General features: G+C 34.4%; 1 protein-coding gene across 1 annotated transcript in view; it reads left to right on the top strand.

Annotated features, from left to right (window-relative positions):
- The window catches only part of LOC134694149 (titin-like), a 210,078-nt gene that overhangs the window by 28,585 nt on the left and 154,228 nt on the right, over positions 1 to 27,265 (top strand). The window contains exons 40-49 of the mRNA XM_063555147.1: positions 537 to 1,272; positions 1,759 to 1,897; positions 2,128 to 2,348; positions 3,741 to 4,109; positions 4,549 to 8,043; positions 8,718 to 8,971; positions 9,543 to 10,611; positions 22,843 to 23,220; positions 23,613 to 23,788; positions 24,186 to 24,351. Coding sequence (XP_063411217.1) covers positions 537 to 1,272; positions 1,759 to 1,897; positions 2,128 to 2,348; positions 3,741 to 4,109; positions 4,549 to 8,043; positions 8,718 to 8,971; positions 9,543 to 10,611; positions 22,843 to 23,220; positions 23,613 to 23,788; positions 24,186 to 24,351 — 7,003 coding nt within the window. The remainder of the gene's footprint in view (positions 1 to 536; positions 1,273 to 1,758; positions 1,898 to 2,127; positions 2,349 to 3,740; positions 4,110 to 4,548; positions 8,044 to 8,717; positions 8,972 to 9,542; positions 10,612 to 22,842; positions 23,221 to 23,612; positions 23,789 to 24,185; positions 24,352 to 27,265) is intronic.

Raw genomic sequence — 27,265 nt, 5'->3', positions numbered from 1 at the left:
AAATAGAATGGTAATTGCAACTATGGTGCTCCAATAAACTTTCATAAACAAAGGGTTCAAACATTATGATTGACCATGTAGAATGTGATATGCAACTATGGTGCTCCAGTGAACTTAAACATTTCAAAACCAAGTAGCATGATTGAACATAGTAATAAAATGCTTATTTTCGAAATAAAATATGCAAACTATATTTTTAAGAATATTTATCTGTTTTAAAAAAAGGGAAAGTCGTCTTTTGCTTGTACAACTGTTAACATTTAAATCAAGTTCTGTCATTTCTTAGCAGTACAAATTTATTTCCAATTTCTGTTTAAATTGTTGATAATTCTTCTTTAACAATTTGTTCAGTATAAGGAAAAAAAAATACAGTCTTGAAAACACAGACAAAAAGTACAAATATGCAGTCAACAACATAAAATCAGTGAAATTGATGAAAATAAATTGAAAAAAAAAAACCACAACAAAAATTACTGTTTTTAAATGTGTCCTTTATTATTTAATTGTAATCATAAATGGTTTTTTTTATCATAAAGGTTGTAAAGAGGCCACACGCACCTGTTGAACTCAAATCATATGAAGTAGAAGAGATGGAAGTCACACCCACCATCATTGACAGGCCAAAACCTGAGCCATTGGTCAAAGAACAACCCAGGGAAGAATCTCCTGAAAGGGAGAGAATTCAACCAGTTGAAAAAACTGTACCAAAACAACCTGTTGAGGAAGTTGGTGAAGTTGTAGAAGAAGAAGCAATTCAACCAGCCAAAATACCAAAGAAAGAGTTACCTCCCTTCAAACAAGTAGCTGAAACAGAGGAAGAAAAAATTGTACCAGAAATGATAACAAAGAAAATAGTTATTCCTGACAAGGAATTATCAGACAAATTTGACAAAACTGGCGGTCAACCTATAGGTGAACCAGCCAAACGTAAACCAGATCTTGTTCCTGAATATGACACAATGGAGGAGGCACAGGCCATTGAGGAAGTGCCACCTGAATTCACAGATTTACTGAAGCCACAGATCATACAAGACGGCAATGAAGTTACCATGACCTGCACAGTGGTCGGTATTCCAACACCAGTGGTCAAATGGTACAAGGATGATCATGAGATCATTCCAAGTACTGATTTCAAAACAGAGTACGATGAGAACACTGGTGTATGTAAACTTACAATTCCAGAAGTTTTCACAGATGATACTGGTGTTTATGCTTGTGCTGCTAAAAATCCATTTGGTGAAAGTGTAACAACGGCTAATCTGGTTGTTCAACGTAAGTGTTATATAAAGTGTATGATAGTGATAAATAACCTATTGTTAAAATGTTAAGTACATCATGAATACAAAAAAATTCTGAATTAAAAGTTGTTTAGGAATATGTTAAAATGAAAAACAATTTTATTTGAAGAGTTAGGAATATTCTGTATGACCTTCAACACTGGGCAAAAACCCATACTGTAGGTAAGCTATAAAATGCCAATGGTAAAAAATAACATGAGAAATATCAAGAATATACAGATGCATTTTCAGCATTAAATGAAGAAAAAAAACCATTAAACACAGACTACAACTATCATGGACCAAAAATTCATGTCTATGGAACAGGCAATTTGACTAGTTTATGGGGATTACACAAGACTTCAGCCTTTTTTGGGTGTCAGTTTTAAAAGGGGTTTTAGAAATCATGATGTTATGAAGTAGTTATAATTATGTGGAGCTTGCTTTAATCAATGGAGTCATGAAATGTTTTGTACTACAGCTACTTCAGATGAAGAAGATGAGGAAGAGATGGACATATCAGTCGGCCCTGACAGACATGTCACTAGAATGGAAATGTCACCAGAGTTCATTAGACCTCTGATACCTGAGACTAGAGTACTTGAGGGAGATATAGCCAGGTAAGAATCATTTACTCATTAGTTTACACATATTTATGTATCAAAATATTTGACAAAGCAATTTTTTTCAATTTGATAAGATATCTTATCATAAAAAGCATGATAATTATAGAATCTCAATCTTTAAATGATGGTCACAGCTGAAAAATGGTTTCTGGTTTCTTTTTTTTTTTTTTAATCACACTGCAAGTTATAAATAAGTTCATGTACAATAATACATTTATTTTCAGGTTTGAAGTTGAGGTCAGAGGTGAACCACAACCTACAGTGACCTGGTATAAAAATGAGGTCAAACTTCAGCCCACTGATAATAAAGTAGTTGTAACTGAAGAAAACAATAAAACCACACTGATAATACACAATGTCAATCCTGAGGATGTTGGTGATTATATCTGTGTAGCAGAGAATGAGAGAGGCGTGGTCACATGTAAATCTACACTTCTTATCAAACGTAAGTCTACTAAGTTATATCTGTGTGGCAGAGAATGAGAGAGGCGTGGTCACATGTAAATCTACACTTCTTATCAAACGTAAGTCTACTAAGTTATATCTGTGTGGCAGAGAATGAGAGAGGCGTGGTCACATGTAAATCTACACTTCTTATCAAACGTAAGTTAACTAAGTTATATCTGTGTGGCAGAGAATGAGAGAGGCGTGGTTACATGTAAATCTACACTTCTTATCAAACGTTAGTCTACTAAGTTATATCTGTGTGGCAGAGAATGAGAGAGGCGTGGTTACATGTCAATCTACACTTCTTATCAAACGTTAGTCTACTAAGTTATATCTGTGTGGCAGAGAATGAGAGAGGCGTGGTTACATGTCAATCTACACTTCTTATCAAACGTAAGTCTACTAAGTTATATCTGTGTGGCAGAGAATGAGAGAGGCGTGGTCACATGTAAATCTACACTTCTTATCAAACGTAAGTTAACTAAGTTATATCTGTGTGGCAGAGAATGAGAGAGGCGTGGTTACATGTAAATCTACACTTCTTATCAAACGTTAGTCTACTAAGTTATATCTGTGTGGCAGAGAATGAGAGAGGCGTGGTTACATGTCAATCTACACTTCTTATCAAACGTAAGTCTACTAAGTTATATCTGTGTGGCAGAGAATGAGAGAGGCGTGGTTACATGTAAATCTACACTTCTTATCAAACGTTAGTCTACTAAGTTATATCTGTGTGGCAGAGAATGAGAGAGGCGTGGTTACATGTCAATCTACACTTCTTATCAAACGTAAGTCTACTAAGTTATATCTGTGTGGCAGAGAATGAGAGAGGCGTGGTCACATGTAAATCTACACTTCTTATCAAACGTAAGTTAACTAAGTTATATCTGTGTGGCAGAGAATGAGAGAGGCGTGGTTACATGTAAATCTACACTTCTTATCAAACGTTAGTCTACTAAGTTATATCTGTGTGATAGAGAATGAGAGAGGCGTGGTTACATGTAAATCTACACTCCTTATCAAACGTAAGTCTACTAAGTTATATCTGTGTGGCAGAGAATGAGAGAGGCGTGGTTACATGTAAATCTACACTTCTTATCAAACGTAAGAAATTATTACTTTTTAATTTTAATTTTGTAATGGGAGGCTTTGAATATTTAGCAGTAACGACTTTCTTTTGCCTGGGAAGGATAACATGGCTTGTTCTTTTTGCAGGAAGTAAACAAAAATAAAACTCATGTTGCCAATTTTGCTTTGTCTGGCATTTTTTTGTTAATAACTTCTGGTGTATTTTATGTTGAATAGTATTTCACAGAAGTATATTTCAACTTGACTTTCACCAAATTTACTGATTTTGAATTATAATTATTATATGATTGATGTTTTACAGCTGTGAAGAAAGTAGAATTTGTACTGCCAACTGATCAGAAACCAGAGGAAGAAGAGACAGTACCAAAACAACCAGAGGAATTCATCCCTCCAGAGTTTACTGAGCTTCTGAAGCCAACAACTGTTAAGGATAGCTCCAGAGTAGAACTGAGAGTGAAGTTCCTTGGTAAACCACAGCCTAGGATTATCTGGTACCACAATGGAAAGGAGATAAAGCCAAGTCATGACTTTCAGATCATCATAGACTACAGTAAGAAGGAGAGTATCCTGATTATTGTGGAAGTCTTCCCAGAGGACGAGGGAGAATACACTTGTACTGCCAGGAATCCATACGGAGAATCTATCACGTCCTGTAGACTTGTTGTTGTTGGTGAGTTGATTCTTGTTGTTGAATTTGAATTAGACTAGAATAGTTTAATTTAAACTCAAATGTTAATATTGAACAAAAAATGAAAAGTTGAAATAAAACAAAGTGTTCATTTATATGCTTGTTTCAAAACTGTTACACAGAAATACACATAATTGTTTTTGAGATTGAACTGATTTATAACGACTTTGTTGTGATATTATAAAAATAATATAATGATGAAGCTATAAAACTGAAATATGAGTTCAATACAATAAAATATTACACAATATTGATGTGTAGGAGGCACATGGTAAATAATCTAATTTTATCTGATTTATTATTTTATTCCAAAAGCCTTCTGTCCTGATTGCTTCTTATCACATTTTATCCATTGTTTACCTTGGAATACCATTATTTTATTTTAACCTTGACCTAAACCTGCCCTTTTGACCTTTTTCAGCTCCAGATGAAGAAATTCCATCTGAAGAGTACCATAGAACTACCATTGAGGTACAGCAGATGTCACCGGAAACTGAGAGACCTATACCTGTCCTAGAGCGACATAGATCCAGGATTGATATTGAACCAACAGAAGAAATGCAACCCATTATTATACCTGAGGATACAAGTTATATTGAGACAATATCTCTCGATAGAGTGCCAACAGTCACACAACCATCGACTAAACCAACAGCCTTTGAAATACAAATTGGCTTTCCACAAGCACCAGTAACAACATCATCTGTAATCACAGAGACTACAACATACACTCAGGTTACTACAGAAACATTCCATGATGAAGACGACATTCCAAAAATTGTTGAAGGTGACTCGATTCATACGACAAGAGTCACAGTAGACAAGGAAGACGACAAGAAACCTGTGGAAGTTATTGTACAAATGCCTGTTAAAGGCCCACAGGATGTTACAGAAGTAACACGAGAAACAAGAACCATAACCACTGAGGAGATACGTGCTGTACCTATGGAGGAGACCGAGACTACAATGGAGGTCCATACTGAAACTATTGAAATTGTGCCTGAAGAACAAAAGGAAGTTCAATTTCAGGTTACAATTCCTTCAAAGGAAATTCATAAAACTGAATTCACCACAGGAAAAGAAAGAAGACCATCAGCACAGAAAATTGAAGTGGAAGTTCATACAACAACAATGAAACAAAAACCAACTGAAATTATTGCTAAAGTTGTTAGAGAGGTCAGTGGGACTGAAATAGAGGTCACTGAGATTAAAGATATACCACGTCCTCAAGATGAACAAATTGAAGAAATTAGACAAACAATTGAAAAACCTCATGATGAAGAAATTATCCCTATGGAAGAAGTTCCAGAAGAAGGGAAACCTCAGGAAGAAGACGTTATCCCAATGGAAGAAGTACCCGAGGAGAAGAAACCTCAGGAAGAAGAAATTGTCCCAATGAAAGAAGTACCTGAGGAAAAGAAGCCTCAGGAAGAAGAAGTTATCCCAATGGAAGAAGTACCTGAGGAAAAGAAGCCTATTGTAGAGGAAAAGACAGAAATTACAATTCCTATAACTGAAGAAATTCAAGAAGCTGTAGAAACAGTGATATCTAAAACTACAATTGAGAAAAAGAAACCTGCTGTTGATAAACATTTTAAAGATGAAATTTCTATTGAAGTCAAACCAGAGGAAAACCTCCCTGAAGAACAAAAAGTTGAAATCTTATTAGATATAGCTGATCAACTTACAAAGGAAGAAAAAGTTGAAATTGTTGTTCCTGTTCCTGAAGAAAAGGAAGAAGTGACTGAAACAGTTGTCACAGAAGTCAAAGTTGACAAGAGAGAGAAGCATATAGAAGAATTAACCATGAATATCATGGGAGATGCCATGAAAGAAGTACAATTAGTTCTCCCTGTAAAACCAGTGGAAGAAGATAAACCAGAAGAACAAACAACTGTAGAACAAGTCACTATAGAGACTGTCAAAGAAGAATTTACTTTTGAAGTTCCAGAGACTGAAGATGTACAGAAAGAGGAGACAACTCTTGAGATTCAGGAAGTTCCTGGAGAAGAATTCCAGATTGACATCAAAATGGAACAACCTGAACAGGAAGTACCTGTTGTAATGGAAGTATCTGAAGTTGAAACAGTTACAGAAACATCATCTGAAACTGTTACCCTACCTGAGAGTGAACAGGAAGTTCCTCAGGAGCTTACCATCCAGATTGATGAAAAACAGCAGGAAGAGGTCAGCTTTTCCTTTGAAATTGATGATACAGAAACTACATCAGTGGAGACAACAACAACTACTGAGGTAACCGAGGAAACAGACACTCAGGTTACTTTCATGACCACTGATGTGGAAGAAACACAACAACAGGATATAACATCAGAAGAGGTACCAACAGAAACAACAGAAATAGTCATCCAAACAACAAAGGAAACTGAAGCACCAGTTGCCATGGAAACAACTGGGGAGGAAATGACATTCACCTTCCAAGCACAACCTTCAGAATCTGTTGAGTTTTCTATGGAAATGCAGCCAGAAAAAGAAACCACAGAACAAGAAATCACAACTTTTACGGAAGAAACTGGTACTGAAAGTGTTGAAACTTTCGAGTTACCAGTTTCCCAGGATACATATACAGAGGAAATGACTCTCAATGTTGAAGGTCAACCATCTGAATCAGTTGAATTTTCTTTACAAATACAACCAGAAAAAGAAACAACTGAACAAGAAATAACAACATTTACCGAGGAAACTGGTACTGAAAGCTTTGAAACCTTTGAGCTACCAGTTTCCCAGGACACATATACAGAGGAAATGACTCTCAATGTTGAAGGTCAGCCATCTGAAGCCGTTGAATTTTCTTTACAAATACAACAAGAAAAAGAAACAACTGAACAAGAAATAACAACATTTACCGAGGAAACTGGTACTGAAAGTGTTGAAACTTTCGAGTTACCAGTTTCTCAGGACACATATACAGAGGAAATGACTCTCAATGTTGAAGGTCGACCTTCTGAATCAGTTGAATTTTCTTTACAAATACAACCAGAAAAAGAAACAACTGAACAAGAAATTACAACATTTACCGAGGAAACTGGTACTGGAAGCGTTGAAATTTTCGAGCTACCAGTTTCCCAGGATACATATACAGAGGAAATGACTCTTAATATTGAAGGTCAACCTGAAGAAGAATTTGAAATGACTTTAGAATTCCCAGGTACCGAAAAACAAACAACAGTTATCAAGGAAACCACAACTACTGAAGTTGTTGGTAATATCGGAGACGCTTTTACTTTTCAATTGCCAGAAAGTGATGAATCAACAATTCAAATTGAAACAATTGAAACAGAAGAAAAGCCTCAAGAAGAAATTGAAATGACCTTTGAACTTTCTGATCAAGAGGTCCCAGAGGTGACAGAAACAACTGTAATGGATACAACCTCTGAAAGTGTCACAGAGGAAGTGACATTTGAACTATCTGAAATAGAAGAAACTGACAAAGTAGAGGTCACTCTTGATATTGAGGACAAACCTAAACTTACATTGAAAATGCCTTCTAAAGAAGAAGACAGTGTTGCCAAAATTGTTATTACACAAGAAGAGACTACTGAAACATCTGAAATAATAGATAGGGCAACAACAACACAGGAAATCTATGATGTAGAAATCCCAGAAGGCCATAGTCCACCAGAATTCACTTGGGGTCTAACAACCCTGAAAGTTATGGATGGAGAAGAGGCTAAATTCCGATGTGAGTTACAGGGAATTCCCACTTGTCAAGTCGAATGGTTCCATGATGATAAACCACTTTATGAGACACAAGATTTCCACTTGACCTTTGACTCTGAATCAGGATCCTGTACTCTACTGATTGTTGAAGTTTTCCCACAAGATGCCGGAGAGTATCGCTGTGAGGCTGTCAATCCTTACGGCAAAGCTGTCACCAAGGGCTACTTGGAAGTGGAATGTAAGAACAAAATGTGTCTTAGTGATATGTTTAAACAAGGTTTAGATGTTCAATCATGCCTGATTTTCAGTTATTCGATTCTTCTTCTACCAAATTTGATACCTACACCTATTTAGTTTTGAATGGATATTATTCTGATGATTGAAATATTCATTGTCTGGCAAATAAAGTTCAGTACCTAAATTGGGAGCTTGAAATGGTCTACATTTTGAATTACATAATTTTTTTTATTATAAAACATTGACTTCAATGAGACAGCAGATTAACAAAATAAGTTAAACAAAAAAATGAAAAGCCACTCATAGTTAATAGCTGGGGTAATAAATTAGTAATAGTATTCATAAGTGATCAATCGAAACAAACTTTGTCAAAAGTAGAATATGTATATGTAAACAGTTTTCATTAGATAATGTTATGTACAATATTGAATAGATCTTACAGAATTGATAAAAATTATGACTTTTTTAAAATTGTGAAACAAAGGGACATGAGAAAGATGTACATGGATAAATGATCTATAGGGAAACTGAAATAAACACCAATGAACTCTACTTGAAATTGCACACTTTATGACAAAATCTAAGGGACAGGAAGCTCAAAATTAAATATTATTTTCTTTTTCTTTATCTCCAATAAGCAAACAGCTTTGTAATATTTTTTTCTATATATTTTAGCCTATGAGTATGTACCTGACACAGAGGAAGCTTCTGACTCGTTTATGTCGTCAATGGATACACCATCTCCTAGACCACCAGTGGATTCTGATACAGAGATGGCAGCATTCCCCAAGGAATTCATGGACGAGATACAGAAACTGTCTTCTAATGGCATGGACATAGACATTGATGATGTGAAGAAAGCTGCATTAATGGAACTGACAGAGAGATCAGAAGAGATTGTGTCGGTACCTGAAGAGGAACAAGAGGAGGTTAGTTTTCTATCCATTAATGACTCATTGAGTTGATACATTTATTTGTTTTTTACCTATGAAATTTAAAATTTAGATATTTGTAGATATCTGGCTTCATATCAGCGATAATTATGTGCTTCATTTTCTTGGAATTTTTTTGACAGAATTTCAGAGATATTAATATTTGTAGATCTTTTAAAAAATAATTCAAACATTCAGAACTGATGAAACTAAGCAGGATCAAAATTAAAGCCAATCCCAGACCTAGAACCAGAGTTATGGATGTAGAACATGCAACAGTAAATATACTGTATTGATTGATCAATTGCTGGTGAAATTTCAACTGACTTAATAATATAGTGAAGGAAAGAAGTCCAATCTGTGTACATAACTGCATTTTAGACTAATGGGTATTATCTTTGACAGTTGTCATTAGTTCCAGAAATGTCAGTTGTAGTAGCTTCAGCTTTGCTTCAATGTGTGTTGTTTATGAATTTTTATGTGTTACTTATAAGATATGCCAAATATTACAATAAGATATTGAATAATACAAGATAACACATAAAGATGTTTCTGTTTCATTTTTCAGATATCTCAGCCTTCAGACGTCCCAACAGAAGAAGTACACCCTGAACAGGAAACAACACAAGAATCAATGGTGACAATCTCAGAAGATACACATGAACAATCTCAAATTACTGAAATTACTACTGAAAAACCAGAAGAGACAAAACCCTCTGAGATTCCAGGTGAAGAAATTACACCTGAAATTGAATCTTCAATCGAGTCAAAAGTGACAATATCGGAGGAAACACCAGAGCAACCAGAGGTAATTGAAGTTGAAGTTGCAAAACCAGAAGAAACTCAACCATCAGAAGTTCCAGTAACAGAAACTAAACCTGAACTGGAAGCACCAACTGAATCTAAAGTGTCTGTTGTAGAAGAACAATCAGAGCAACCAGAAATTACTGATGTTGAGATAGAACAAACCATCGAAACAGCACCTTCTGAAGTTCCAACAGAAGACTCCAAACCAATAACAGAAGATACAGTTGAAACAAAAGTTACAGTTGAACAAGAATCAACTGAACAAATAGAAATATCTGAATTCCAACCAGAAAAACAACAGGAAGTTGTTTCAATAGAGGTCAAACCACAGGAAGTGACAAAAGAGGAGATCACAATAGAGGTCAAACCACAGGAAGTGACAAAAGAGGAGATCACAATAGAGGTCAAACCACAGGAAGTGACAAAAGAGGAGATCACTGTAGAGTTCAAACCACAGGAAGTGACAAAAGAGGAGATCACAATAGAGGTTACAGAAGATGTAACTGTGGAAGAAGTACCAGAAGAGACATTCAAGACAACATTAGAGCAGGAAGCTCCAATGTTCACCATCCCCCTCACGGATCAGTCCGAGACGGAGAATAAGGTTGTTAAGTTAGTGGCGGAGTACACAGGACGTCCTCCACTGACAGTGACATGGTACCTGGATGGTGATGAGATTACTCCCAGCGAGGGTATCGAGATTGTCACCGAGGAGCGACAAACTGTCCTTACATTTAGGGAGCTTTTCCCTGAGGATGAAGGCGAATATTGGGTGGAGATTGCTAATGTCGCTGGAAAAATTCGTTCCACAGCTTATGTCACAGTACTTCGTAAGTTACATAATGAATATTCTATTGTCATGATTTGTAATTAAACTACTTGTTTGATAAGTTCATAACTCATTTTGAATTTGTTGATGTTCCAATTTATATTTTAAGACAAAAGAAATTAGAAATGGTTACTCAGCATACCTACAAGTAGACAATTACATTTCATGACAATAGATTTATTTACCTTGTTTTGACCACCAACCATTAAAACAAAACTCTACAAAAAACCAAAACACACTGAATGTTCATGTTCACTTTTACCAACACACCTGTATACAGATATTATTCCATTGACCGTTTTCATTTATTCTGTACCGATGCACCTTAAATTGAAAAGCCTTTATATCCATGTTTATGTGATATTTCAGTGCCATAGCATGACACAAATTTTGATAAAACTGTTTAGAATGAGAGTGATATGAAGTAAGTTGCATATGAGACTACTCCTACAACATATTCTTACCATAACCATGGAAACCATTTCAAACATTTATCCAAGTATTATTACCGATACCATTACATACACCATTATATATATTGTTTGTTATTATCTGACCTATGACCTTTGACTGCCTATTTGCCCATTTTGCAAACAAATTTCTGATGATATTTATTTACATGTATTTTTGAGTAATTCTTTTTATCCAAATGGAAGAAAATATGGATCTATTCAATACTAATACAAAATTTAGAAGAAGAAAAAAATAATTTTTTAAAATAAAGTTTTCTTATAATATTTTTCTTGGATATTCATAATCATTATAAAAAAACTCTGCAATTAGTAAGATAGTCCCAGTTAGTCAGAAATTTGTTTCAAATCCTTATTCAAGTTCAAAATCTTATTTCCTATTGTATCATTTTGTGTTGTGTCATCACTTGTTGTCTGTCTCGTCAAACAATAAATTCCATTTTATCTGATGAATTGTGTCATTGCCACTTTTCTGGCTATGTTCCAGTGCAAAATAGTTTATTTCAATATAGACTATGGTGAGAGAACAGACTCTTGTATTTTATGAATATTTGACCCTTGCATTATGGCCCATACATCAGTGACTTTGTAGCTAAGAAACAGGTTTACTTTCTAGATAAAGTGTGGAATATTTTGACAATATAGTTCATGACCTCATTAGAAATAAAAGAAAGAAGGAAATTTTTTAATCTTTAAATGATTGCAGCAATGGGTTACAAAATGATGTTGCATAACATATATAGTAATTCTAATTAAACAATGTCCTAAATACTCCACACTTGAATGAAAGTCACTCTGTCAAAACTGACCAGACGCCAGACAAAGACAGGTGAGGTAAAATAAGTAGAAAGCAAGGTCAAGGTGAGTAATAACGTTAACTCTGTTTTGTAGCTCGAAGCACTGCTTCTTCTGAAGGCATCCCTGAAAAACCAGAAGACATCGAAGAAATGATTGAAAGAGTCCAAGAGATTGCTCCAACAGAATCAAAACCTAAAGTTATCACAGTGGAAGAACTATCTGATGAAGATAAGTGGGTCAGCTTAGATGTCGTAAAAGAAGAGGAGGAAATTTCTTCAGAAGAAGAAAAACCTAAAGAAACTTCTGTTGAAAAAACTCCTATTAAACAGGAAATAAGTGATGTTGAAATATCTGCTCCTCAAGTAGTAACTGAAGAAACTGTTCGAGAAACAATTCAGGTTACAAAAGAAACTGAGGAAATTCCAGAGAAAATCACAGAAGAAGAAAAATTCAAGGAGACAATTGAAATTAAACCAACAATGCCAGAAGAAACAGAAAGTGAAGTTCCTGCTCCTCAAGACGTTCTGGAGGAAACATTCAGAGAAACAATTCAAGTCACTGAAGAAACAAAAGAAATTCCTGAAGAAATCACAGATGTGACAAAATTCAAAGAGACTATTGAAATAACTTCCAGCAAATCAGAAACAATAGAAATAGAATTTGAGGCTCCAAAGCCAGAGGAAGCATTCAAAGAAACAGTGGAAGTAACAAAAACTGAGGAAACTATTGAAATTGTAGAAGAAGGACCTTCTGATGAAGAAGTAACAGAGGAAACAAAATATAAAGAGCCCATCGAAATATTACCAGAGAAACCTGAAATGGTAGAGATAGAATTTAATGTTCCTGTCAAGGAGGCCATAGAAATTTCTACAACAACAGAAGTGACAGAAGTGACAGATGTTACAGAAGATGTTCCAACAGAAATATCTGAAGAAACTAAATACACAGAATCAATAGAGATTTCTCATAAAAAACCTGAGGTGGTTGAACTTACTTTTGAAGCTCCTCAACCAAAGGAAACTGTCACAGAAACTGTTGAAGATTCCACTGAGGAAAAACAAGTGGTAACAACAATTGAAATAACACCTAATGTCACTGAGGAAACATTCAGGCAAACAATTGAAATTTCCGAAGAAACAGAAGAAGTTCCAGAAGAGGTCACAGAAGAAACAACATTCAAGGAGTCAATTGAAATAGCTCCAGAAAAACCAGAAGTAGTTGAAGTTGAGTTTGAAGCTCCCAAACCAACAGAATCATTTAAGGAAACAGTTGAAATAACAACTGAGGATAAACCAGAAGAACTACTTGAAACAACAATTGAAATAACACCAAAGAAACCTGAAACTGTGGAAGTTGAAGTTTCTGCTCCTCAAGAGGTTACAGAAGAAACATTCAGGGAAACAATTGAAATTTCTAAGGAAACAGAAGAAATTCCAGAAGAAATCACAGAAGAAACAAAATTCAAAGAGTCAATTGAAATCGCACCAAAGAAACCAGAAGTAGTTGAAGTTGAAGTACCTTTTACTCAGAAGATCAGAGAAGAAACATACAGTGAAACAATTGAAATTTCTGAAGAAACAGAAGAGGTTCCTGAAGAAGTCACAGAAGAAACAACATTCAAGGAGTCAATTGAAATAGCTCCAGAAAAACCAGAAGTAGTTGAAGTTGAGTTTGAAGCTCCCAAACCAACAGAATCATTTAAGGAAACAGTTGAAATAACAACTGAGGATAAACCAGAAGAACTACTTGAAACAACAATTGAAATAACACCAAAGAAACCTGAAACTGTGGAAGTTGAAGTTTCTGCTCCTCAAGAGGTTACAGAAGAAACATTCAGGGAAACAATTGAAATTTCTAAGGAAGCTGAAGAAATTCCAGAAGAAGTCACAGAAGACACTACATTCAAGGAGTCAATTGAAATAGCACCAAAGAAACAAGAAGTGGTTGAAGTTGAAGTACCTTTTACTCAGAAGATCACAGAAGAAACATTCAGTGAAACAATTGAAATTTCTGAAGAAACAGAAGAAGTTCCAGAAGAGGTCTCAGAAGAAACAACATTCAAGGAGTCAATTGAAATAACTCCAGAAAAACCAGAAGTAGTTGAAGTTGAGTTTGAAGCTCCCAAACCAACAGAATCCTTTAAGGAAACAGTTGAAATAACAACTGAGGAAAAACCTGAAGAACTACTTGAAACAACAATTGAAATAACACCAAAGAAACCGGAAACTGTCCCAACAATGGAACAACTTCCAGAAATAGAAGAAACAAAAACTTTCAAGAAACCAGTTGTAAGAGAGCAGCCTGAGGAAATTGAAATAGATTTAGAATTTCCTACAGACAAACTTGAGACCTATAGGGAATCTATTGAGGTTTCTAAAGTACCAGAAGATGTTTCAGAGGAAACTTTTGTTGAAAGTATTGACATTGATCAGCCATCTGCTGTTGAGATTCAGTTCTCTGGACCAAAAGAGGAAACATTCGAAGAAACTGTAAAAATTACTACTACAGTGGACAAAACAATTGAAACTGTAGAAAAAACAGAAGATACAACATATACTGAGAGTGTAGAGATTATGCCAAAAAGACCTAGTGTCGTTGAGGGAGATATATCAGCCCCTCAGACAGTAGAGGAAATAACCTTTAGAGAGACAATCAATGTCACGAAGGAAGAAGAAAAACCAGAGGAGACAATTCCAACCACAGAAACATTTACAGAAACAGTTGAGATTACCACGGAGAAGAAACCTGAAATTGTTGAAGTTGAGATAGATGTTTCTAAAGAAACAGATGACGAAAAGGAAGCTATTGCTCCAAATCAAGAACAGGAAATAACTTTCAGAGATACCTTGGAGTTTACTAAAGAAGCACAAGAAGTTCCAAAAGTGGAAGAACAAGTGTTTACTGAGGGTATTGAATTAACAGTACAACCAACAATTACTGAGGTTGAAGCTCCTCAAAGTGAAACTAATGTTTCATTCAGAGAACAAATAGTGATTCAGAAGGAAGAATTACCAGAAGAAGAAAAACCAACCTTTAAAGAATCCATTGAATTTTCTCAGAAACCATCTGAAGAAGTTGAAATTGACATTGAGTTGCACAAAGAAGAAACAGTCGCAACTTTTAAGGAAACTGTTGAAATAACAACAGAAGAGGAAGAAATTCCAAAGGAAATAATCTCAGAAGAAACATATAGAGAAACTATTGATATCACAGAAGAAAAAGAAGACGTTCCTGAGGATGTTACTGAAGTGGAACACTTTAAGGAAACAATTGAAATTCAGCCTGTAACCCAAAAGGAAGAAGTTGAATTACAAATAACAGTTGGAGTTCCTGAAACTACAACTTCAGTCAAAGAGGTTTATGAAGTAACAGAAGAAACTTTGGAGCAAGAAGTGCCTGTTCCATCTGAAGAAACTGTTGAAGAAACAAGAACAACAATTGAAATTCAAAAAGAGGTTATCCCAGAAAGTATTAGTCAGACAGAAGTAGTTTCTGAACAGATTACCACCGAGACTTTTGAAGAAACTCTCACCATTGAGGAGAAACCAACAGAGACCACTACTGTTGACATGACAGTGATGATTTCTAAGGATGTCAAACCATCAGAAGTTGAGGAAGAAACAACTCAACCAGAATCTGTTCCAGAAGAATTTCCACAACAGGAAGTTGAACAACCAACACAAGAAATTGTTGAAGAAATAACAGAAACAATAACAGTTGAAAAAGATCAGCCAGCTATTGCACCAGTAACTGAGGAAAATGTTTCTGAGGTATCTGATATACAGGAAGTTGTTGAATCTAAGCCAACGGAATACCAGGAAGTTTCAATTGAAGTGAAACCAATGACAACAGAAGAAGCTCCGTCTGTAATCTCATCAGAGGTAGCTGTCACACCTTCTGATGTCATAAGTCAAATTGACATTGAAACTACAGAAGTTATCTCAGAACAAATTGAAACAGTTACAACTACAACTGAAGTTGTTACTGAGGAGGAAGTACCTTCAGATATTGAGGTAAAAGAAACAGAAAAGATAACAGAAATTGTAACAGAAGCACCAACAGTAATTCCTGAGGAAATTTCTGAAGAAACAACAGAAATTATTGAAGAAACCCCAGTTGTTGAGGAATCTAAACTGTCTGTTACAGAGGTTGAGGTTGAAATCGAGCAAGAAAAAGTACCACAAGAAATATCTACTACAGTTTATGAAAAATATGCAGAAGAAGTTGTCAAGGAGATAGTGGAATCTGCTATATCAGAGGAAGGAAAGTTGACACAAGTTACTCAGGAAGAACAACTTGAGCTGGAGGAGACACCTGTTGAAATTGAAGAACTAACAGAGGACACACCACATGTAGAAGAACAAGAAGACGTGAAAACAGTAATAGCTGAAGAGGAAACACCAATGAAAACAGACCTTATATCAGAAGAAGCTGTAACTGAACAACCAGAAGAAATCACTTCCGAGATAATTGAGAAATATGCTGAACAATTCACAAAAGAAATTATTGCATCTGTTATCACTGATGAAGCTACTGCAACAAAAGTTGCTGAAGAGAAGGTAACTGTACCAGAAACAAAACCCTCTGTAGAAGATAGGAAACCTTCACTTGTTGATGTAGAGCAAGATATTGTTTCTGAAGAGGAAACTCTTGAAATAACAACAGAATCAGAGGAAAAACCATCTGAGAAAACTGAAATTGAACTTGTTGTCAAACCTGAGGCTGAAGAAGAAAAACCTTCTGAAGTACCAACTGAAGAATCAACTGTTACCTATGAGGAAACTCTTGAAATCACAACAGAGGAAAAAGAAACTCCTTCTGAGAAAACTGAAGTTGAAATTGTTGTCAAACCTGAAGTTGAAATTGTTGTCAAACCTGAAGTTGAAGAAGAGAAACCTTCTGAAGTACCAACTGAAGAATCAACATTAACCTATGAGGAAACTCTTGAAATCACAACAGAATCAGAGGAAACACCATCTGAGAAAACTGAAGTTGAAATTGTTGTCAAACCTGAAGTTGAAGAAGAGAAACCTTCTGAAGTACCAACTGAAGAATCAACAGTTACCTTTGAGGAAACTCTTGAAATCACAACAGAATCAAAGGAAACACCATCTGAGAAAACTGAAGTTGAAATTGTTGTCAAACCTGAAGTTGAAGAAGAAAAACCATCTGAAGTACCAACTGAAGAATCAACATTTACCTATGAGGAAACTCTTGAAATTACAACAGAATCAGAGGAAACACCATCTGAGAAAACTGAAGTTGAAATTGTTGTCAAACCTGAAGTTGAAGAAGAAAAACCTTCTGAAGTACCAACTGAAGAATCAACTGTTACCTATGAGGAAACTCTTGAAATTACAACAGAGGAAAAAGAAACTCCTTCTGAGAAGACTGAAGTCGAAATTGTTGTCAAACCTGAAGTTGAAGAAGAGAAACCTTCTGAAGTACCAACTGAAGAATCAACAGTTACCTATGAGGAAACTCTTGAGATCACAACAGAGGAAAAAGAAACTCCTTCTGAGAAAACTGAAGTTGAAATTGTTGTCAAACCTGAAGTGGAAGAAGAAAAACCTTCTGAAGTACCAACTGAAGAATCAACAGTTACCTTTGAGGAAACTCTTGAATTAACAACAGAATCAGAGGAAACACCATCTGAGAAAACTGAAGTTGAAATTGTTGTCAAACCTGAAGTTGAAGAAGAGAAACCGTCTGAAGTACCAACTGAAGAATCAACAGTTACCTATGAGGAAACTCTTGAAATCACAACAGAGGAAAAAGAAACTCCTTCTGAGAAAACTGAAGTTGAAATTGTTGTCAAACCTGAAGTGGAAGAAGAAAAACCTTCTGAAGTACCAACTGAAGAATCAACAGTTACCTTTGAGGAAACTCTTGAATTAACAACAGAATCAGAGGAAACACCATCTGAGAAAACTGAAGTTGAAATTGTTGTCAAACCTGAAGTTGAAGAAGAGAAACCGTCTGAAGTACCAACTGAAGAATCAACAGTTACCTATGAGGAAACTCTTGAAATCACAACAGAGGAAAAAGAAACTCCTTCTGAGAAAACTGAAGTTGAAATTGTTGTCAAACCTGAGATTGAAAAAGAGAAACCTTCTGAAGTACCAACTGAAGAATCAACATTTACCTATGAGGAAACTCTTGAAATTACAACAGAATCAGAGGAAACACCATCTGAGAAAACTGAAGTTGAAATTGTTGTCAAACCTGAAGTTGAAGAAGAAAAACCTTCTGAAGTACCAACTGAAGAATCAACAGTTACCTATGAGGAAACTCTTGAAATCACAACAGAGGAAAAAGAAACTCCTTCTGAGAAAACTGAAGTTGAAATTGTTGTCAAACCTGAGATTGAAAAAGAGAAACCTTCTGAAGTACCAACTGAAGAATCAACATTTACCTATGAGGAAACTCTTGAAATTACAACAGAATCAGAGGAAACACCATCTGAGAAAACTGAAGTTGAAATTGTTGTCAAACCTGAAGTTGAAGAAGAAAAACCTTCTGAAGTACCAACTGAAGAATCAACAGTTACCTATGAGGAAACTCTTGAAATCACAACAGAGGAAAAAGAAACTCCTTCTGAGAAAACTGAAGTTGAAATTGTTGTCAAACCTGAAGTTGAAGAAGAGAAACCTTCTGAAGTACCAACTGAAGAATCAACATTTACCTATGAGGAAACTCTTGAAATTACAACAGAATCAGAGGAAACACCATCTGAGAAAACTGAAGTTGAAATTGTTGTCAAACCTGAAGTTGAAGAAGAAAAACCTTCTGAAGTACCAACTGAAGAATCAACTGTTACCTATGAGGAAACTCTTGAAATTACAACAGAGGAAAAAGAAACTCCTTCTGAGAAGACTGAAGTCGAAATTGTTGTCAAACCTGAAGTTGAAGAAGAGAAACCTTCTGAAGTACGAACTGAAGAATCAACAGTTACCTATGAGGAAACTCTTGAGATCACAACAGAGGAAAAAGAAACTCCTTCTGAGAAAACTGAAGTTGAAATTGTTGTCAAACCTGAAGTGGAAGAAGAAAAACCTTCTGAAGTACCAACTGAAGAATCAACAGTTACCTTTGAGGAAACTCTTGAAATATCAACAGAATCAGAGGAAACACCATCTGAGAAAACTGAAGTTGAAATTGTTGTCAAACCTGAAGTGGAGGAAGAGAAACCTTCTGAAGTACCAACTGAAGAATCAACAGTTACCTTTGAGGAAACTCTTGAAATTACAACAGAATCAGAGGAAACACCATCTGAGAAAACTGAAGTTGAAATTGTTGTCAAACCTGAAGTTGAAGAAGAGAAACCTTCTGAAGTACCAACTGAAGAATCAAAAGTTACCTATGAGGAAACTCTTGAAATCACAACAGAGGAAAAAGAAACTCCTTCTGAGAAAACTGAAGTTGAAATTGTTGTCAATCCTGAAATTGAAGAAGAGAAACCTTCTGAAGTACCAACTGAAGAATCAACAGTTACCTATGAGGAAACTCTTGAAATCACAACAGAGGAAAAAGAAACTCCTTCTGAGAAAACTGAAGTTGAAATTGTTGTCAAACCTGAGATTGAAGAAGAGAAACCTTCTGAAGTACCAACTGAAGAATCAACAGTTACCTTTGAGGAAACTCTTGAAATTACAACAGAATCAGAGGAAACACCATCTGAGAAAACTGAAGTTGAAATTGTTGTCAAACCTGAAGTTGAAGAAGAGAAACCTTCTGAAGTACCAACTGAAGAATCAACAGTTACCTATGAGGAAACTCTTGAAATCACAACAGAGGAAAAAGAAACTCCTTCTGAGAAAACTGAAGTTGAAATTGTTGTCAAACCTGAGATTGAAGAAGAGAAACCTTCTGAAGTACCAACTGAAGAATCAACAGTTACCTTTGAGGAAACTCTTGAAATTACAACAAAATCAGAGGAAACACCATCTGAGAAAACTGAAGTTGAAATTGTTATCAAACCTGAAGTTGAAGAAGAAAAACCTTCTGAAGTACCAACTGAAGAATCAACAGTTACCTATGAGGAAACTCTTGAAATTACAACAGAATCAGAGGAAACACCATCTGAGAAAACTGAAGTTGAAATTGTTATCAAACCTGAAGTTGAAGAAGAAAAACCTTCTGAAGTACCAACTGAAGAATCAACAGTTACCTATGAGGAAACTCTTGAAATCACAACAGAATTAGAGGAAACACCATCTGAGAAAACTGAAGTTGAAATTGTTATCAAACCTGAAGTTGAAGAAGAGTTACCTTCTGAAGTACCAACTGAAGAATCAACAGTTACCTTTGAGGAAACTCTTGAAATAACAACAGAGTCAGAGGAAACACCATCTGAGAAAACTGAAGTTGAAATTGTTGTCAAACCTGAAGTTGAGGAAGAGAAACCTTCTGAGGTACGAACTGAAGAATCAACTGTTACCTATGAGGAAACTCTTGAAATAACAACAGAATCAGAGGAAACACCATCTGAGAAAACTGAAGTTGAAATTGTTGTCAAACCTGAAGTTGAGGAAGAGAAACCTTCTGAAGTACCAACTGAAGAATCAACAGTTACCTTTGAGGAAACTCTTGAAATCACAACAGAATCAGAGGAAACACCATCTGAGAAAACTGAAGTTGAAATTGTTGTCAAACCTGAAGTTGTAGAAGAGAAACCTTCTGAAGTACCAACTGAAGAATCAACAGTTACCTATGAGGAAACTCTTGAAATCACAACAGAATTAGAGGAAACACCATCTGAGAAAACTGAAGTTGAAATTGTTATCAAACCTGAAGTTGAAGAAGAGAAACCTTCTGAAGTACCAACTGAAGAATCAAAAGTTACCTATGAGGAAACTCTTGAAATCACAACAGAATCAGAGGAAACACCATCTGAGAAAACTGAAGTTGAAATTGTTGTCAAACCTGAGGTTGAAGAAGAAAAACCTTCTGAAGTACCAACTGAAGAATCAACAGTTACCTATGAGGAAACTCTTGAGATCACAACAAAGGAAAAAGAAACTCCTTCTGAGAAAACTGAAGTTGAAATTGTTGTCAAACCTGAAGTTGAAGAAGAGAAACCTTCTGAAGTACCAACTGAAGAATCAAAAGTTACCTATGAGGAAACTCTTGAAATCACAACAGAATCAGAGGAAACACCATCTGAGAAATCTGAAGTTGAAATTGTTGTCAAACCTGAGATTGAAGAAGAGAAACCTTCTGAAGTACAAACTGAAGAATCAACAGATACCTTTGAGGAAACTCTTGAAATCACAACAGAATCAGAGGAAACACCATCTGAGAAAACTGAAGTTGAAATTGTTGTCAAACCTGAGGTTGAAGAAGAGAAACTGTCTGAGGTCTCAACTGAAGAATCAACAGTTACCTTTGAGGAAACTCTTGAAATTACAACAAAATCAGAGGAAACACCATCTGAGAAAACTGAAATTGAAATTGTTGTCAAACCTGAAGTTGAAGAAGAGAAACCTTCTGAAGTACCAACTGAAGAATCAACAGTTACCTTTGAGGAAACTCTTGAAATAACAACAGAGTCAGAGGAAACACCATCTGAGAAAACTGAAGTTGAAATTGTTGTCAAACCTGAAGTTGAGGAAGAGAAACCTTCTGAAGTACCAACTGAAGAATCAACAGTTACCTTTGAGGAAACTCTTGAAATCACAACAGAATCAGAGGAAAAACCATCTGAGAAAACCGAATTTGAAATTGTTGTCAAACCTGAAGTTGAAGAAGAGAAACCTTCTGAAGTCCCATCTGAAGAAATTCCTGTAACTTTTGAGGAAACTATGACAATCATAACAGAAGAAACAGATAAAACTGAAGTTGAAATCACTGAACAGACCACAGAAAAAACAATATCAGAGACTGTTTCAGTTGAAGAAATTGAAAGTAAACCTGAAAAAGTTGAAACAACTATTTCTATTAATGTTGAAGAATCTTTGAAGGCAGAGGCTAATATTGACATTTCTGTGGCAGAGTTGAAAGCTCCTGAAATTATCAAACATCTTACCAGTATCAAAATACCAGAAGGAAAAGAACTGGTTTTGACTGTGGAGTATATCAGTCAGCCTGAATCTGTAGTTACTTGGTTTGTTGATGAACAACCATTGGTAGAGCAAGCAGAGTATAAAATCACTATTGAGAAGACCTTTAGTACTCTTGTCATTTCTGAGATCTCCCCTGAGGATGAAGGGGAATACAAGGTGGTTGTAGAGAATGACATTGGTCAAACCACCACCACCTGTTTTGTACAGGTCATACGTAAGTAGTAAAGATAAAAAATGAGGGTCACAGGTATTGCAAGATAATTAGGTCAAATATTGTTAAAATAAGGTTCAATGTTTTATGGACAGTATATTAAAACCCCTATGAAGCATATTTTTACAGTTTTTTCTGAGGATGTTTGTGTTTTCAAATTTTGACCTCTGAAAATATGACTTGATCAAAGTTATGAAAGGAATAATGGCAGATAAAGTTGCAATTGCAGTTTGAAGGTTTCAGGTAGCTTTACATAGATATTGGTATTTGAACAAACTTTATGATGCCATGTTTTATCCTAAAAACTTTTCCATCATGAACCTCACAAATTCTTCCAAAAGATCAGTTAACCAGAACTTCCTCCTGAAGAATATCACCACTTGTTCTTCCTAAATCTTGCATTCCTGTACTTCTTACCATAGTATTTGCATGTATCTGCTAAAGAATTAATTAATTCCGATCATTTTGAAGTATTTTGTAAAGATGAGTTTTGTCATTATATTAACATAATTCTGCTAAATATAAATGTTTCCTTTGAAAATGATAAACAATGTTGGTGAATTAAATCATTTCTAAATTAAAATAAATGTACTTCAAAATTTTAATATATTAATTATATTTTAACATTTATTCTTTCTTGTAAGCCCTACAAAATTTTACTGATATTTTTATTTATTTTTTAAAAACAGCTTTTGAAGTTGAAGAGAAACCAAAAGAGACTACTGTTGAAATAACAACAAAACTAACTGAAGAAACTACAGAAGAGGTCAAGGAGGTCACTGCCATGGAGATTGAATTCACAGAAAAAACAAAAGAGGTTGTATCTATGGAGATTGAAGTGGAGGAGGAGAAACCATCAGACCTAACAACTGTTGAAATAGAGGTCAAGGATCAACCTAAAAGCACTGTTTCTATGGAGATTGAGGTTGAAGAACAGCCATCAGAAATTAGTGTCACTGAAGTAGAGGTCAAGGAGAAACCGACCGAAAAGGTCACAACAGAAATCCATGTTACTAAAGATGAAGAATCTACCCTAACCTTTGAAGTTGAAAAACCATCTAAACCAGGTATGTGTTCAGTTAAATGAGAAGTGTGTAAACATCAGCTGGGTGATTAAGACATTTCTGTTCCTTCATATACTATAAAATGTTACAAGATATATTGTAAAATGAATTGAATTATCTAACAATACCATGAAATGAATGGAATGATAAATTTTATTGGAATAGTTTTTTTCATCTGATCATTGTCAGTTTGAAAAAAGAATATTAACCAAGTATCCATGAATGTCAGATGTCTTGATAGTTTTTGTCATAGAGTTCCTGTCTCATTTAAGTATATCCCATATATTTTATCCATGGCATGTTCTATTTATATCAATGTTAATGGAAGATAAAATTAATATTAGCACTTTTGGTAACATTTTTATGTTATGTTTTTTATATTCTTTTTATTATAGATACAAAAGAAAGAGAAATTCCGGAGATAGCTCCGGCCCCCAAAGAGGTCGAAGAAGGGGTCCCTGAAGCTCCCCGTTTCATAGAGACCCTCCAACAACATATCGATGTGATAGAAGGCACACCGGTCACATTACAATGTGTCACAGTGGGACAGCCTACTGTCACATGGTACCAGGTAAGGGCACATAACTCTCAGCAAGAAAGGAAGAACATCTTTCTTTATAATTGTTATATAAATTACACATAGAGGCTTCAATATGCATTCCTTGTCATGGTTCATTAATCAAACAACTGGTTCAAATAGCAATCAGAAAAGAAGAGGTATGATAGCCATTATCTGCCCCTGAATTTACACAAAAAAGAAAATCCTTCAATCCTTTCAAAATTGTTTGTTGAATTTAAAGATTAATAAGATGGTATATGAACATTTATTAGAAATCTCGTCTAAAATGCTGTTGAGTGGACATTTCAAAGACATTTGAATTTATCATTGATTCTGTTTAAAAAAAATTAAATGGGAAATTTGTAATAGACATCTAGTTACAAGAAATTTACCTAATAATATTTTATAGGATGATGAGCCACTCGAAGAAAGCGAACATTTTGTTGTGGAATTTGACAGTGGCGTTTGTCGCTTAACTATTAGTGACATTTTCCTGGAGGATGAAGCTGAATATAAATGCACAGCAGTAAATGAATTTGGCAGTGCCAGTACTATTGTAGAACTTTTCGTTGAAAGTAAGACATCATCCAAGAGTATCATACAATCTTTCCTGTCACAATTGACACTCATTGAAATCTTGAACTTAATCATATCATTAGCTAGACCTGTAGATTTAGTTTATTTTGATCACATGAGGAATAATTCTATGAAATTTAAACCACAGAATTTTATTAAATGTTGTTAAATTATAACTGCTATTTAAAAAATTATCTTTTGAAAAGTTTTTAAATAGACATTTCAGATCCTACATTGACCTATAATGGTTTACTTTACAAATTGTGACTTGGATGGAGAGTCTCATTGGCACTCATACCACACCTTCTTATATCTAATTTTTGGATTATATTTCTCGTAATTATTAATTTAATGCTGAAAATCCTTATTTATTCAAATTCCTCAAGTTTTTAAGTTCCTCATTTGATGTATAAATGAGATATTGATTAGAATTAGCACAGAAATAAGAAATGCATTGGTAGAGTAGCTACAGAAAAAAGATAAGGAACATCATGCTTTAGTAGAATAGTTTATTAATATGTAGAGAATAAGACCCTGATAGTCTAAAATAACCTTCTTAAACTTAAAAGTTCAACTTTACTCTAAATTTTTTTATTTTTTCTAATCCTTTTGGAATATATTTTGTTTTTGTTGCGAAGCTTAGTTTAAGGCTGATTAAAAATAAACTTTTAGAGTATTGATTGATGACCCTCTTTTAAATTTTCGGAGGTTATTTTTAGATATAACATCTACATCGGAAAAAAACAAGGTTATTTTTAATTAAAACATCAACATTGGAAAAAGCATATTCTGCTATTTAATTTTATGATCTTTGAGAAAAATTGAAAAGTATTTCGTTGAGTGCTTCACTTTATATCAAAATTTGTGACCATTTTAAAATATCATGTGTTTGATCATGTTTGACAAGCTAGCTACCTTTGCTTCTGATGATGATAGGAATGTTATTATTGTTAAGGTGGCTTGTGGGTACAAAAAATTTATCAAAAAATTAAACCTTATATTTTTCATTACAAATTTTATTTGTTACACTATTAGTTGTTACTTTATGATATGGTACAAAAAACAACCCCAAAAAAATATTTGGTTTGGCCCCAGATGACTTTGAAAATTGAAAAAGCTCCAAATTATCTCCCTTTGGTGCAAAAATGCCATTTTTTGGCCTTATATTTGAAATATCTTATTTAACTCATCGGTGACCTATATTTTTTATTATTGTTTTCAAATAAGCTGTACATAAACTAAATAATTGTAAAATTTAAGCAATTTCTTATATTAGGTTTTTTTTTTATTTCGATAGTTCCTCTTTTTCTCCTATTAGTTCAACAGAAAAAAAGCACATTAACAAAAATGTATGCTTCTTCCAGATGCAAATTTTAGCTTAATTGAACGGTGAACCCATTTTTTTATTTCATTTTTCTTTTAAGTATATGATAAAGTTCATTTATGAAAAAATATAGGGAAATCCTATATTAGAAAAAAAAATCATTTATACCCAGGAGCCCCCTTAAGTCTATTTTTTAACCAGAATATTTTTGTAAACAACTGTCTCAAATAATTATGCCTTTCATTGTGAAGGTAAATTTTAAAAGGAGATAACTAAGTCAAATATACCACATATCATGTACAAGGCCACATTATACATGTAGTTCACAGTCTGATGATAAATGGCAAACTATTGTTATTTACTATATTTTTGTATTTTTTCACATTTGTAATTGGTTGCTACTTTCACCAATAAAATTTACAAGACATTTATCGTCTCAATCAGTAGCATGCTGGAAAATGGAATGTCTATTTATAAGTGTGGCGTGATGTATAATGTGGCTTATTGTACTGTTATATAAATAGCTTAATTATTTTATACTCCAATTACCTCCCTTTAGTTAACCCCTATAACATTCTTCAAAACTAACTGAAGTCAATGTTGTACGCCCATTTATTTAAAACAAATTACTGGGTTAACTTTATTTTTTGAATAGCTTTAATCTATGATGACTTGAAGTTGATTATAAAACTAAGATGAAAGATATACAAAGTTTAAATGAAAATGATTAATTCCGTTTTTTTTTTTTTTTTTTTTTTGCAGAGCCGCTTTTATATTTGCTCATGCTTCCATTACATCAATTCATTTCTTAAACTGATATTAGTTTATAAAATACTCTGGGTGTAAGATAAGCTACAGGTCTAGCTTAAAAGAAATCATTTTAATCCAAATAATCTTTCTCTGCTAATTTAGTGTTGTGAATAAACCAAAAATAACATTCCTTATATCATGGTGAGAACTAATTTGTCTTTCCATTCATCACATCATCAAATATTAAACCAACAGTTTCTTTATTATGGATAATTCACCATATTCTTATTGAAATTGTCATCTTGAGCAAAAAAAGTCTTAAACAATTAAAAACAACACACTAAACTTTAAAAGAGGTAAGAACAGAATTGTATATGGCTTAATGACTGTTTGTTCTTGTTGATTTGTCTTGTCAGTTAATTAACTATAAAATTTCTCTCTCTCTCATATCCACCTAGAGTGTCGGAATGCTGCCGAAATCTTACTGCATGAGGAAATCGTCACTATAGAGGTAGAATTGGAATTGTATTACAGAAAAGAAGACTTCAAACTGTTATAGACATATCTCTCAGATCTGACATTTTATACTTGGAATTGACATTCACATAGAAAATTATCAATATTTTTATATTTACGAAAAAGAAGCACACATTAAGGGGAAACTAGTAAATATATCAAATTTAGGATTCAGAGATTGAACACATATTTCTAATGTTAAATGAAAGGTGACTTTGTGTTTTCCTGACAAACACAGAGTTTAATAGTTTAAAAAGATTTTCATTCCAACATTGCTAAATATATTTCCCCTTAATAGTTGGCTTCCTTGTATCTTTGCAATG

This window comes from Mytilus trossulus, chromosome 13, assembly GCF_036588685.1.
Source record: "Mytilus trossulus isolate FHL-02 chromosome 13, PNRI_Mtr1.1.1.hap1, whole genome shotgun sequence".
NCBI classification, from domain to species: domain Eukaryota; kingdom Metazoa; phylum Mollusca; class Bivalvia; order Mytilida; family Mytilidae; genus Mytilus; species Mytilus trossulus.
Note: the sequence above shows the minus strand (reverse complement) of the source record. Positions and strands in the feature narration are given on the sequence as shown.